This window comes from Sylvia atricapilla, chromosome 1 (genome assembly GCF_009819655.1).
Source record: "Sylvia atricapilla isolate bSylAtr1 chromosome 1, bSylAtr1.pri, whole genome shotgun sequence".
Lineage (NCBI taxonomy): Eukaryota > Metazoa > Chordata > Aves > Passeriformes > Sylviidae > Sylvia > Sylvia atricapilla.
This window is the reverse complement of record NC_089140.1, coordinates 87,528,280-87,544,254: the sequence shown is the minus strand read 5'-3', so window position 1 is coordinate 87,544,254 and position 15,975 is coordinate 87,528,280. Positions and strand designations below refer to the sequence as shown.

The 15,975-nt window shown below is 37.8% G+C and overlaps 1 protein-coding gene across 1 annotated transcript in view; it reads left to right on the top strand.

Annotated features, from left to right (window-relative positions):
* MOCOS (molybdenum cofactor sulfurase) overlaps nt 1-15,975 on the top strand; it is a 203,077-nt gene that overhangs the window by 163,671 nt on the left and 23,431 nt on the right. The window contains exons 7-9 of the mRNA XM_066327179.1: nt 3,785-3,901; nt 6,563-7,006; nt 13,924-14,086. Of these exons, the coding sequence (XP_066183276.1) occupies nt 3,785-3,901; nt 6,563-7,006; nt 13,924-14,086 (724 nt within the window). The remainder of the gene's footprint in view (nt 1-3,784; nt 3,902-6,562; nt 7,007-13,923; nt 14,087-15,975) is intronic.

The window sequence follows — 15,975 nt, the reverse complement described above, 5'->3', positions numbered from 1 at the left end:
GTTAGCAGAAGCCAGTCATTTAGCAAACACACAGAAGTCACCAGTGCATTGTGTGACAGGGAATGGGAAAGCAGAACAGACCAGAATCTCATTTCTTCTCAGAGCTTTCCAGCTGATGAGCATCAACTAAAATACCAGATTTCCAAGAGGGGACTACTGTAGGGTAATGCATTAAAGTGAAAGCTCTCCACTTCAATATTTTTTGTATTTTTTAAAAAAATTGTATGTATCAGATAAAGCACTAAGAAAAAAAAAAAAAACCCGAAATGTGAACATTTGATCAATCTGGCAATGCTAAAGGAAAGCTCACTGATGGAAAAAAATTAACTGTTTTTAACAATTGGTTTAAGCGAACTTCTTTTATCTATCTTTATTGAATTTGAAGACCATGACTTGGAAGTGTGGAAAGCACATTTTGCTTGTCAAAAATCAAGAGAATGTGCCATCGTAAGTGTTGGGGTGTGAAGCACTCTACAGGGCCAGGCTACAGTAAAGAGCTTCAGAAGAAGTAATGAATGCCAAGGGGCTTTGAGAGACAGAAGGAACTGTAAGATAGCATGATGGCTTGATTACTGTGTCCTAACTGACTGAAATCAGTAAAAGTGCTGCAAGATCTCTGTGTTTGTTTTGCAGTTTAATTGTAGTCTTTAATCTCTAAAAGCACAATAATTCCAAGTATCTGACCCAGGGAATCACCAAAACCGACAATCCAAGTACATTAAGCTGTGTATCCATCATTACATTGATGAACGCATTCCTGGCTCCCAAAAGTCAGTCTCTGCTGTTACAGAAAGAGCTGCAAGTGGTGTTCTGTATTTCATAACCCTGAGCTCAATATCCATTATTGCTCCTTATGGCAATTTTAAAGATGTGCTTTATTTAAGGAAGCTTTTCTTCATTGAAATAACTGTAACAGATGTTTTAAATTCTGTTTGTTTTGCTATGTGCTAGCACTGCAGAGAAAGATAAAATTAATTCCCCAAGTAGTGTATTTCTAGGGTGAAACTAAATGAGAAGAAATCAAAACATAAGTCCAAGTGAAAACCAAGTGTCTATTCAAGGGACAGATATTTTTGTAGTGCTCCCTTTACTGGTTCTTTACTGGTGTCATTGTTTCCAGTGAAAAGTGTGTATCACATTCCCAAGATCTGTGCACATTATCACACTGGTGATAATGAACTTCAGTTAGTACTAAAGCTATTCATAACTTTTTTTTTCTCCTGAATCACAACTCTCATGTTCCTCTAATGATCATGTTTTTATGTCTCAGTAGTCCTTGTCTAATGTACAGATTGATATATATTACAATTAAAATATTATTGTGAGGATTGGATTGCATAGCTAGAACAAAATAACTGTTCATTAAAGAACAGTAATAATTTATTTGACAAAATAAAAAAAATCTTTTGTGCAATTCTTTGAAGATGTGTCACAGAAACTCTATTACACTATATACATTTTGATGGACAAGGCTGCCCCAGGAATGTTTCTTTTTAAAAGTATTAATAGTAAAAAAAAAAAAAAATTAAAGGCTTTTGTATAAGCCCAAACACTGTACAATTTCAGTATGTCATGATTTTTGCCTTGCTTGTCATGATTAAAAGAACAGCAGATCCACCCACAAGCCACTAGCACCATGACAAACCAAGCTATGGCAGAATGACAACTTTTCTCATGTAAATGAAAAAAGACGTCAAGAAAATGTCACTACTCCCATATTGAAGTCTTCTGACAAAACAAAGCTAGCGGCACCACAACAGTCTCTCTCAACAGATGCCTTTTACTAAAACTTCAATTTGAGAAACATGCTTTAAACAGAAGACATTCTCCACGGCATTAATCATCAGTAGGGATCATGGGGCTGATTGTATACTCTTGTTCCAAGTCTGTATATTTGGAATTATTTTGATTATATCTGTGTTGGACAATCAAACAATTTTGAACTGAACTGGTGGTGCAGAACACATTTAAATGTGAACTTGAGAACTTGTGCACTATAGCAATGCAGAATTTTTTTGTATACATCACATTTTTGTGCAGAGGCTCTTATGCTCCACACATGAAAAATAAGCAGGATCTGCTTTTAGCAGAGCTAAATACTATTTAGGTTGAATTAATTCATTATGGAGTAAGTTCTGACAGAAGGCTTGGGTTTTCTAGTCACTGAGATAGTGACTTTAAAGGTACTTGGTGCACACAGTTAAACTCAGAGATATCAGAAGACAGAAGATTGATATATCAAGACAAAAGAAGGACTGAATTATACCAGAAAGTGTTTGGTATACTTATTGGGCCATTGTCCTGTACAAAGGGAATTTATGTTAAAAATAATAAAAGGCAGTAGAGATTTAGCCAACTACAAAAGCTAGGTCGAACTGATATTTATACAAGGTATTTATACTGATACCTTGAGCTCAGTTAGGGAAGTGGTTAGTATGGGTTGCCTGACACTCCCTTTCCTGCCCCTTTAAGCTGAGATGTTGCTGTGCATCCAGCTGAGCCCGAGCTTCCTGCATGGAAAATTCTGCCCCTGGTACAGCGGAGTCCCCTGAATCTGCAGCATGGTCATTCGCAGGGCACTCAGCTCTCCTTTCATAGAAAAGGAGCAAAAGCACAAAGAGGCTAATGAAAGTTATTTTCTTGGGAGCCTGTGGTAGAGGTGGGGGGTCAGATTTCATGCATTTGTATTTCCCTTCTTGCAGTCTTGACCAGGATTGCTCATCATTTTTTGTCAAGAAAACAACTGATGGTAGCTAAGCTAATCTTATCAGCTGCTGCTGTTGCCTTTTGAGATCAATATAAAGCATTTCCAGGTCCCTGCAGTGAGGTTCCATGGTTTCTTAGCTGTGCTAAGAGGATCCCTGTGGTGTACTTCCCTTGTTTCTTAGCTGTGCTATGAAAACCCTGACAATCCGTATCCCTTGCAGTGCTGTTCTCCCAGCACATGCATATATATATCTCCTTCTGAGGCACATATGGGCACATTCTTCTGTTCTCTTTGCACATCATTTTTATTCCTTCCCATAATTTATTCATGCTAGTTTGTCATCAAGTATTGTATTTCTTCCCATTCATTATTCAGTGGATGATAAAGAAATGGTGTAATGCCAAACAGCACGAGGAAGAAATGCACCAGGGACTTGGTAGATTGGGGGGTTGTATGTGCAAGACTCAAGGAGACATTCCAGTTCACTCCCTGTCCTGGCAAATGTTACTGCTTACTGAGGGGCTGATCCTTCCAGCACTTGTGTGCCAAAATCCCATAGATGCTATCAGTTTCTGTAATGAAGATTTGCAGTTTCAGATCCTTGGAGCACAAGGTTTTCTTCAGCTACCTGAAAAGGTGCCCCGGGCTTCTCTTCAGTCTCTCTTTGGAGGCAGTTGCAGGTGATGGCTCTGTCAAGACACTGCATAACACCTGGCTGCAGGTCTGTAATTAGCAGCACTAATGTGAATAAACCTGTTCACGGCTCTAAAAATCAGCAGATGTACTGGCATTTACAGGCTCAGGACCTCATTGTGTATGTTTTGTGCGAAATACTTGCTCAATGCTGAGATAAATGAACATCTCTGCTCCTACCACCGTTTTCTTCTAGCTGAAATAACTAAGTTGAAAAATACTAAATCTGTATGGGAATAGTAAAAGCTACAGTAAGTTGTTAATTGTTTAGAAACATAATTTACCTCCATTGATTTCTATCTTTAAAGCACCGTATCTTGTTGACCACAACTTGAAAATGTCTATTTTTCATTCTTCTTCTATGTCTTCTGCGGGATTGGGAAGGTGGACAGCATGGCGAGTCTCCACAACATATATGTTCGCACAGGCTGCTTCTGTAACACGGGAGCCTGCCAGATGCATTTGGACATAAGCAATGAGGACATCCAAAGGAACCTGCAGGTTAGTTTCTGAATGTGATTAGAAGTTAAAAGCTTAAGTGTATCACATCCCATGGCTTTGAATCTATGTGACTTTAGGAATGCAGTTAAATTTGACTTGCTTTCTACAAACTTTCAGGTCCCTTGCCTCGTTAAAGAACTAACTTAACTGAAATTCAGTTCATTGAAATGAGGTATTGAAACAAAATCACTTGATGGATGCAGAGAAGTATGTGTTGCTTGTTATTATTTTATTGGAGAATAGGAAAATTGTCCTTCTTGTTTGGTTTTGGAATTGCGTGATATCCAGACTTCCAGCAGAACAGAATTTCCTGGACAAGTCCTCTCATGTTTTTGTTTAAGTATTCTAATTAATTATTGTACATAATAGTGTTCAAGTCTTGCAGACCTGTTGCTGTTGGGCATTACAATTTAAAATACGTATGCAAATTGGACAGGAAAAATAAAGGCAAATGCACAGTGAATCTCCGAGAATGAAGCAAATTTAGATGACATCTGCTTCGATTAGATTTCTAGAATATGAATGTAAAGACTGTTTCCAAGATTACTGATGTTTTCCATAAACTGTCATTAAAAGGATGTATTACGGTGAAGTGGAGGAGGCTTCCTGTCTGCATATTTGTCAGAGTGTGGAATTACAGTAAATTAATTCAGAACAATCAAAAAATTTATTAATGGTGTTCTTCAAAAGGTAAAAAAAAAATCTAATAGTTGTAATTATATTATCGCTCTCTTATAATTTCACAGAGACATATAGATAATTTTGCAAATTTACATGCAGGACTTATAGCACAAGTTCTTAATGACTGCTGCAGTTCTTTAATACCTTCCTTGGCAAAAGGGCGCTTCGACTTGCCATGGAAGCTCTCTCCTCTGAGATAACAAAAAAAAAGGGTCTACCCTTTTGCTGAAGTGAAAAATGCCAAATAACCAGCAGCAGTACTCTTAGATCTCCTTATACAAGGAGGATTTTGCTAAGGAGTGAGTGACTTCTTTTAGGTCTGTATCATTTAAATGGGGATAGGTTAAAGTTAAATTTATGGAGAGACACTTAATCACCAAAGGTTGTATAATGTGGTGGTACAGTTACACAGTCGTTATTTTGGGACATTCCATTCCCATCAGTGCTTTTAGAAGGATCGGGATGAGTTATTGACAACATTAATGTGTAGAGGAAGGCATCTTTTATCACCTTATTTGCACGTATATTTCAGTTTTGTCTTTTCCCAGGGTGCTGGTGTATTCTTCCATCCCCGATGAAGTTTTACATGATAAAATGCCTGTGAGGGAGGACTTTCTGTCTTCAAGTGTCCCTGGAGAAGTGTGGTTAGTTTTCTTAGAATGTTATGTAGAAACTCGTTTACTTACTTGCACAGTAGGAACCTCTCTCCTCAGTCAATCAAGCAATACTTGGCAGAAGGGTTACAGGAGGGTATATTAACAGATGCAACCTAATTTTGCAAATATTGCTTCTGCTCTGTTGTCAAGGATAAAAACTACATCACATTGCATTAAAATATTTACTACTGTGTTGCATACTTTGACATAGATGTAGGGGTTTTATTTCTCCTTGCATAAATGGCATCTGTGTTCACTGTCCTGTGACATTTCTTGCTTTAAAAAACCCCCTCATGCAAATAAACTATTCACACATCCATTTTTAATGTGACAGAAATGTGTAAATAAATTAAATTCTTGGGGAAAAAAAAACCCAACAGCTTCTGCACTTGAGGGATAGGATGCGGAGTTAGGACTAAATTTTAAGTCCATTGGTGAGCTAATATTAAGTGGATGAACAAAGGGGGACTCTAGCTTGTTTCACTGGCGGTGAGTGGCAGCACTCACTGACTCACTTAAAGAATGAGGAACTTTTGCTCTTAAGGGAGAATTTTCCATAGAGTCTTGTATGAGAGACATATCAGATGGGTATCTACATGGTGGTCACTATAGGGCATTCAAGGAATTTTTCAGCAAAATTTTTTAAAGTGGAAACTTGGGCTCTTCAAAGGAGGAAGTGTTAGATGAAAGACTAGTTCCCTTCATCCTGAAAGCAATATGTTGACTGGATCAGCAAGACAGATTTGATAGATATTCCAAGGTAATTTTGGATGTCTGAGCTCTAGATTCAAGTTCTCTGGCTTTGCTGCTATCGCAGATGAGTTAGTTCTTGTCTTTTTGGATATTCAACACAAGCCATGAAAAAGCCACTGATTGTATAAAATGACACTCTTCTGACATGAATATCGAGAAAACTGCCCCAGAAAAATCAACTGTCTCATGGTTTGTTCACTTTCCTGAGCTTAACATCACAGTTTGATCTCAGTGAACTATGCAGGTGAGACTGGAATAACCCTGGAGATTGTCCGAGCTGACAGTCATGGGACATACAACCTTTTTGTGATTCTTGATATGTTTTTGAGAAGTATCTCTTCCCCTGGAGTAGAATAGAACAAGCAGCAAAATTATCTTCACAGTCTGAGTAAATTTTAAGATGATTGAGGGTTTTTTCTTCATTTTCTCTTCCTATTGATGAGTTAACCTTCTATTTTTCACAATTTTTCAGGTTAGAATCAAGAGAATCATTAATAACTAGATAAAATTAGAGAGAAAAAAAGCCAAGTGTCATGACAGCTCTCTGTTTTTCTTCCTATTTTCTTCCTAGGCTGGCCATGTCTGTGGAGATAACATAGACCTAGTTGATGGACGTCCCACTGGTTCTGTGAGAATATCTTTTGGCTATATGTCTTCCTTTGAAGATGCACAGACTTTTCTGAATTTCATCATAGCCACCAGACTCTCCAAGTCAGACACTGAGATTCCTTTACCGATGGTTACAAAGCCGATGACAGAGTCTGTTCCAGATGACCACCTTTCTTTTAACAATGCAGATAAATTGTCTCCAGTACTGCAAATCTCTGACAGAGAACTCGGGAATATTTCATCTGAGGCAGAGACAGCTGGCAGGTGGCAGCCGCCGGAACCTGAGGCAGAAAGCATAAGGGCAGCTGTGTCCGAGACTGCAGTGCCAACGTGTAGAAAAGGTGGCAAGCCCATCACCATCGCCAAAATTTACCTCTACCCAATCAAATCCTGCTCTGCATTTGAGGTATGTGCTTTGAACCATTTGTGTAGCTCAGCCTTGTATTTTTCATCAGACATGTGTTATAGATACTGGTAAGCAGTGTGTGGGTACCCGTGTTTCCTTTTTTCCGGTTTCTGGGATCAAGTCCCACATGTTAGGCTCCCTTGAGGGATTTTCAATTAGGCTAAAGTTGCAGGGGAGGGGTAAATGTGTCTTCTGCTCTCCCCTCCCCCATGACAGGCAAATCTGCGCATAATATGCTGTCTTGAAGAAAATAGTTGGATTTGCAAAACTTGACCAAAATATAATCAAGTAATTAGTATGCTTTTACAGAATGACATGTGATGGACTTGTAGGCATTGATGGGTAGGCAGCAATTGAGAAATAACTTGATTAAAATGTTATAATTGAGAGGCGGCTGATTTACATTACAAAGAAATGTTATCATTAAAAATACATTTGCAACAGAAATATGACATTTAAGTGTTGCTGTGCTATTTGAAAGTTCACTCTTTGAAGATTTTAATTGCTTTTTTTACCAAGTTAATAATATTATCACCTTAGCAGTGGCTTTTTTTTTAAAAAAATAATGCATGATGAAATAGGTGTATGGCCCACACATGACCTAGAATGTCACTCTGCTTAGTACCCTACTGGGAAGTGATTAAATGAATGTCAATAATGGTATAACTTTCCCTACGAAAACTTACTGGTGTAGGTCAGTGTCTCACATCTGAGAGAAAATTGGGGTCAAATCCAGTGATGAATCCCCTGCATTTCAAATAGGGCTTCTCAGCTGATTTGATCATGTTTTGTTTTTTTTTCTCTCAGTGCAGAGATGTTGGGCAATTAAACACCATTAAATGATCAACAAAACATCTGTATTTTTAAATTTGGGTTGGCTTATGATGTCTTTAATTCAGAGGAACAGTCCTGAGCATTAAATGAGATCTGAACAAACAATTTCCACCCCTTATTAACCTCCCACTAGATCAAACTGTTTAGAAAATCAAATTAATTGCCCATTTCATGTGAAAGTTTTTTAACCTTTGTTGAAGTGTCGCAGTTTTCATAGCTGTATTACAGAAGCCCAGTATAGAAGCTGCTGAAATACACTGGCAGTATTCATTTGCCTTTGGGGTTAAGTTCTATTTTTGACATGCAGCCTGGTGTTGTGAGATACATGCCACAACATTCAGCACTAGGAAAGCTTTGAAGTGATTGTGCCCAGGAGCAGGTAAGACATACCTCAGCATGAAAGAAAGCTTATGTTTCCCCACAAGCTGAGCCAGGTTTCTCCTCTTCAAGCTCTCTGAGGGGAAACAGCTTTAGGTGATAAATTTGCACAGACCTGGTACTCCCCAGCAGACAGGACTTCAATTCTAGATGCAGGGGGGAAATCCCCATGCCTCATGCCTAGTGCTTGTGCCAGTCATGTGTACATGGGCCCAGAGTGAAAGCAGGGCTCATCTTACCTCAGCTTCCACCTCTACAGTTCAACACTGTTCTGTAAGCAGTGAGAGATGGATACCTGCTCACTCATTTTAGTATAAAATAGGCATCTGAAGTAGGAAAAATAAAATTTCCTGGATATTTCTGTTTCTTTTCATTGACTGCAAGAGCAGTCCAAGACAACTTAGATTATGCAGCTAACACTAGCTGATCTGAATAATTTAAAAATACATATAAAAACGACAACTACACTGTGAGGTTTAATTTTGCATGTCTAGAGTAATTTTTGAAGTCTGTTTTGATTTTTTATGACAAAGCCTCAGCTACATTAGAGCCCTGTAATCTAAGCACCGTCATCAGAGTCTGTATTGCCAAAGAGTAACAGAAAATTAAATAAATACTGGTTTTAGTGCATGGTATTGGAAGGGACTGGAATTTCACTATAAAAGCATTTAGCTCTTCTCCTCTATTTAAAAAGGTTTTTTTGTGCATTTCCACACCATTTCCTTGAGGTTTATAGAAGGTACACGAGTGCATATGAAAGAACAGTGGAAGTTGACCTAACAAATCCACTAGGAAAGGGCTTTCACTGCATTGGGGAGAGCAGGCCAGGAGTTGAAGTCAAAAGAGTATTTTGATTTTGATGGTTTTTTTATATTGAAGTAAATCCCTGCAAAAAATATGTTTGCTTTTGTGACCTTCTTCCTGTCTACCAGATGTTCTTAATGTTTTTTTCTCCCCAAAAGTCTGACTGGCATTTCTAGACCTGTCATACGGTTATAACAAGCCTGTGAAAGACCTGCCTAAATCACTGTCTGCCTATAGAAAAGATAAAAATGCCATCTTACAGACCACCATTTGTAAAATGAGCTTTAAAATTCAGTTAATTCCATTCTAAATCCCCAAGTAGCTTAGTCTCTTCCCAATGAGTAAGAGTAGAATAGAAAGTTATGGCTGGCAGGACCCAGACCCTGCAGAGTGCACTAACTTCCAGTATCTATCTATCTATATGTTTTTATATGTCACTAGTGCACCTTCAGCCTGTATCACCTTGAAACAAGATAAAAATGTATGGCACATGCAGTGGGGTTTGAAGCAAGACATGCTAGAGAAGAAACCTTACCACAAGTAAATGGAACCAAATTCTGAAAATCATTTTGCCATCTAAAATATTGATTATACCAGAATCTCTAGGCTTTATCTTGAAAAGACTGAATCATATGCAAAACTATGCTTTTGCCATTTGTTTAGTGGGGTTTTTTCCATACAGACTTCACACTTAAGATTGTATTATCTCCTTACTTCAGGAAATGCATAAACTTCTGAAGTAGTAATCATGTAGCTTTATTCTTTGATTGGAATCCAAGAATTGAAATTCAGTGTCTTGTTTTTAATCTAAATTAGCTTTAGATGCTTTGTAGTTGCTGGAAATTTAGAACTGTATTTTCCCATTTAAAAATCTGATCTCCATGTTTATCAGTTACAGGGTAGCTCTCAGCTAGCTCATATGAAAAGGTAAAAGTGATTCAAATACTGAGCTGTAGTAAATTCATTCACCTGATGCTTGAGATCAGAAGTTCATAGATTTGTATGTTCAAGTGGTGGCCTCCCACTGGTATGGGAGGTCAAATCTTTAGCATGTGCAGTAACTAGTGTTTATTGTAACTACATGATCACTTGAGTTTTCCTAAAATAATATGTGCAGTGGAAAATTCCAGCTAACTGTGTTCAGGACTCAGCCCATCTGCCAGTGAAATCTGCCCACGGACTTGCTGGTTGCAGGATAGATGATTAGTGGCAGGAGGACAAACTTGAGGAGGATGTGAGTGCAAACTCACAGCTGTTTGATCTCTTCTTTAGAGCCACATAATCTCCTCCTCTCCTAAACTCTGATTTCTCTGTTCTTTTCTAAGTGGTTTAGTATGAGAGATTCTTGACCTCCAGAGAAAATGAGAGTGCAGAGTGCTTTGGCAGCTGGGAGGATGAAACTTGGCATGGAGATTGTCAGCTTGCTGCAGGTCGGGTGGTTTCTGCAGAATTTTATGGAGTGTTTCTGGCCACTCTTGTCCCATGGATTTTGTACATGTGGTGCAGGAAGCAGAGGGCTGAATTTTCTAACTCAACTTCTCAAATATGTTTTCTCAACAAATATTTTATCAGATGGAGAAAAGCAGAGGAGTAACCTCTATCCCAGACCACTTCCTTTTTTACTACATAAAAATGTGTTTTAAACATGCATTTTTAAACAGGCACATCTCTCATTTGGTGACTTTTGCATAATTATATAATGCAATATGTCCAGTGAAAGAGTTTAGGAATTTAAACCAGTAACTAATTAATAATTTTATTATTCTTGAAGTATATTTGAGATTATAAAAAAAATTGCACCTCAACAGAGAAGACAAACTAGCTTTTAATTTAAAATACAATGCAAATTTGTAATGATCAGTGGATAAATTATATGTAAGGCCACTAATAGTTTTAAACTTAGATAATTTAAAGCCTTTTCAGTGATTCCTTTAATGTGTTCAAAAACCGTGTTAGCCTTCATGATGCCATTACTGTGAACTACTGGAGAAATGCAGCCAAAAGTTTTTACAGAAAATTCTCAAATGAAGAAGAAACCAAACAACCTCACTTTTTTTGCAGTGGATATTTTTATTTTGTGATAAGATGGATAAAAGCAGATAGGACAACACCAAGTACTGGCTGTATTATACAATGATCCTCATGACAAGTAAAGACCTTACACTGTATGATCCTGGGATGCATCATCACGTGTCATGCTTGGAATGAAGGTGTATGCTGGTATCTATCGGTAAAACCATGCTCTCCCTGCTTTCCTTCTGTCTTTCCACTTTTAATTTGTCCCAGTAGCCAGAGATGGCCAGGCAGTCATGCAGGGAATCACTTACCAGCTATATAATGCACTATTGCTCAATGCCATGTATGCTAACCTGCTCTATTTTACTTTATTTAACAATTCCTTCAACCTCTTTGAAATAAGGGCAGGATATGCTCTGCACAGGCCACAGGCCTAAGTGCGGAGAGAAGAAATGAATATGTTCTTCCGTGCTCATCTCCAGTGTCAGTATTAGGAGCAGACCAGCTTTGGAGATGGAGAGTCATCTGTGACTCTCCATCCAAGGCAGGGCACAGTTGTTTTGTTGTTGCAGCTTTCTTTACCAGGATCCTAGCAACAGTGAGCTGAAAAGTGGAGAGGAAGTTGGGCACTTGTCAGTGCACAAAGCATATCCATGACACGACAGGGACACACGTGTAACTCTCACTACAATGGCAAATACCAGAGGAAGTGGGAAAAATGGGTTGAGAACCTGTAGTCATGTGTTGCATCACATTTGTGGTGGGAGTGAAGCTTGGAGTTAGTTGCGATTATTTTGGACCAGTCCAAGATATCTTGAGTGGACAGTGTTGATTATTTCCAAGTATCTGCTAGCTAGTTAGATGGGCTTACCCTTTAATGCCTGTCAGCATGTAAGAACTACTTGAAGCTCTGCTTAAAGAGGGGTTTTGTTTTGCTCATAAAACCTCTTGCCTTCAGTGAAGGGTAAGCAAACACTTAAGCTATTTCCTGAATAAGATTGCTGTCCTGAAGTGGAGCCAAAACAACTGAATATTGCAATAGGGAACTGAGAAACTTTGTGGTCTTTTTCTATTTTTCTGCTTTCTTAGTTTATTCTGCTCTCTATATCTTGCAAATCCTTTAAAGATCTGTTGGATTCATGGGATGATATATTACTAATTAATGATCTTCTTTTTTCGGAAGGGAGATTTTTAGCAGGAAATTCTTGCAGCTCTCAGATGATCACCAGCTGTTCAAATGGATTTTGTAGTCTAATTATACAGGATAACCAAAAATGCTGGTCTCTCCAAAGAATAATTTTCACTAATAACAAAATGTGTTCTTCAGCTGATATTGCAGTCTTTGGGCTATGATTCCTCTCCTAAAAAAGACAGGACAAAGATTCACATATAACTGTGATGCTTTGAGGTACTTGGAGAGGGCGATTTCAGGTGACACTGTCAGACCTAAAATTTCTATTTATCAATGAATTTTTCATCCACACTTACATTAAAAAATTGCCAAATAATATTATAAATCAAGTGTGTTGATAGAACACATTTCTTCTCTTAATTTTTTTTTTCCATTTTATGTATTCGGTATAGTTTGTAGCACTGTGGTGAAATTATTTTGAGTTCAGCTTTGATGCTTTAAGTTTTCAGTTGTAGCATGCCTGCCCTTAGCTCCCTGTAGTCAGACTGTCAGTGTCAAACTGCTGCTGCAGGCTTTTATAAAAACAGGAAAGGTTTATAACAATGAGATATTTTAGGTTCTGTCAAGTTTTGGGTCGATGATAAACAAAATAAACAAAATAACATGTTTATTTGGTCGATGATAAACATGATAAACAAAAATGTGATTTTTAATTAATCTAGCCAGTGCTTCCAGACATGCTATTCTTCATAGCATCAGGCTGTGCTTGACATATCTTTTGCTCAATAGTTTTTTGCTGAAGTCTTTTGCTGGCTAATTCGTGTGAGATGTACTCAGCTTTTCCACAAGAATTCAGCGAAGTTCAGCTGTAAACTTTTCTCCATATTCAGCTGTGACTAGAAAGGATACGTGAGCTGAAGAATATGTTAGTGGCCAGCTTTATATTACAAGAATGGTATTAATATTTTAACATTCTGGAGAAGAAAGCAGATATTAATGTCACCCAAAGGCATTACTAAAATTGCTCTCTTTTTGGATTTCAAGATTACCATCTGTGTAGCATCAGAAACAGATGTTCTTTTCACCAGAAAAATGTATGTGAAAGCAAGGACAATATGCTCGTATGGGCTATTGAATGTAAAGACTATTATAGAAGTAATGAAAGAACAGATAGCAAAGATGACAATGTGTTTTGTTGTAAGGCAATCTAAAGAAACTATTATTCTCCCAGCTAAACCAGAAGCTTCAGGGGTGGAGATTTTCTCAAATGGATTAATTGATAAAGCGATCGCATTTTATGAAAAAGAAGTTTGTTCAGTATTTTGAATTTCACCATTTTCCTGCTTTCTGTTTGTTTCGTTTTGCCTTAATTCATAAAATTCCCATAAAATTTCTGTGCTTTGTAAGTTAAAATTTCTGGGAGAAAAGGTCCTAAAAATGGATGAGTATAAAATTGAAGACAGTTTTCAGAGTGTTTCGGAGATTGTTTATTCTTATAGTTCTGTAAAACTGTATGATAATATATAACAACTGAGAGAAATTTTTTTTTTGTCAGCTTTGTGCAGTGATATCTTTATCTTTGATTTGCAATTAAGAGGGGTTTTTTAATAAAAAGCTGGCATAGACTTGCATAAGTTTTCCTGATTTCAACAAGTTTCATTAATGGATTCTTTTCCCTCTCTTTTCAGCATGTATCTATTAATGCAGCTAACATTTTTTTAAACCCTTGTACCCCCTCCTAATGCTTTCCCAGGTTACAGAATGGCCAGTAGGAAACCAAGGTTTGCTGTATGACCGAAACTGGATGGTTGTAAACCAGAATGGAGTCTGCATGACTCAGAAACAGGAGCCAAGGTTGTGTCTTGTGAATCCCTCAATTGATCTGAAGCAAAAAATTATGGTCATTCAGGCAGAAGGTTAGTAAACAATATCCTTTCCTTCCCTTCTTTATTGGTGTCAGACTTCTAGGCAGGGACACCTGCATGCTCCCACCAAACTACTGAATCCTGTGCATGCTTGCTTGTGACTTTAGGGACAAGTTCTGTGCCAGCTGTGGGCAGTGAAAGCCCAACATGTTATATGTAGCCCTGGGGGGCTTCCTAAATTATTGTTGGGGTAGGCAGAGTGACTCCCTATGTGAAATCATAAAATAAATGCTCCAGGATGGAGAAAGGAACAGACAGATATGGAAATTTACTAACTAGTGTCTCTCCATAGCATGAAATCCCATAGCCTGAAGGGATTGTTAATGCTGCAAAGGTAAAGACGTCTAACAATGAACACCCTGGCCAAAAACCTTCCCATTTTGTATCTCTCTTCCTCTTTCCATCTGTGGACTTAGAGGGGTAGAGTCTTCAGTGGTAATTGGTACAAATTAAAATAAGGACCAGACATTATTTGACTCAGTTAAATACTTGCACAAGCATGCAAATATTTTGTTATGTTTTTCCTGGCAATTATCAAAATTATTTTTATTTGCTGCTGAGAGGAAAAAAAAAAAAGTGTAATGTGTAAAGAAAGCCCTTTGCTAATAGAGGTGAAAATTATTTATTTTCATAACAGTGCCATTGCCATTGAACACTGGAACAGGTTTGAATTCCACAAAAGTCATTACTAATGATGTGTTTGCATGTGTCTAAATGGTGTTCATCATTTCCCTGGGGTCCAACATTTACTCAGCCCATATGTCTTAACCATTAATAATATATGTGCCCACATTTTTAGCAGTTAGAGCAAAACAAGGGAACCTATCTTCAGATTTTTCACCCTTTATTAGGATCCATATGAGTGGATCTGTAACCACAGTCTCCTTTCTGTGTGTACATTAGGGTTGTTGTCATCTCCAGTCTGAGCACTGTCTGAGCACACACCATAGAATGAAATCTGATTCATTGATTCTTTTTGTCTGAAATAGGTTTCTCAAACGTACATTTTGATACTTCCACTAATCATGTCATATTTTCTGTATTTCCAATCCCAAACACAATCTACTCTTTTCCTAGGGATTCCAGACTTGCTCACTGGCACATACACTGCTGTCTTCCCCCCTTTCCTCCATACTATTTCTTTGAAAATCTCTCATTCATTCATTTTAATTCTATATGGAGCACCTCACACCTCAGATTTCTGTAGTACAGTTGCACAGATAGCCTTCTCCCACAACTTTTAAATTATCAAGTACTTCAGAACTAATTATTTCTAGAGATCTATTTCCTTACCATTTTTCTCTGTCTGACCATTCTGAGTCTGTTCTTCATTTTTTCCTTGCTAGCACTCATGCAGAGAAGTGCATACCCATTAGTATGTTCACCTGTCAATAACACCTGTCATTAGCACCTGACTTACTTTAAGGAGTCTGGAGTAAGTTTTCTCTGACAAAAAATGACAGTCAAGGCACCCATTTCACATTGAGATTTACAGTTAGTGCCAGGGTGAGATTTGCCATTAAATTCTACATTTTACTGTGTGTCTTTTGGAGTTTTCACTGTCATTTGCCTTCCTTCCAATGAAAGTGAGAACCATTTCCACACAGAAGTGACTGTCCAAGTCTATTGATCATTTTTCTCCCCAAAAGTAATTGATCACTGTGCTCTAACAGGAATGTTATTGCCATTTATTTACAGCCTGCTTTGATACAGCCAGTGTGTAAGAATGGAGTCATTTTATTCTTTGTATAATGACTCTAGCTACCAAAATCCTAGCCCATGAGGAGATCTGGGACCTCTTTTCTAGTCATCCTGCTGTTTTTTACTCTCATGGTGTTCTTGCAGCCTGTGGCTTTTTTTTTTTTTTTTTTTTTTTTTCT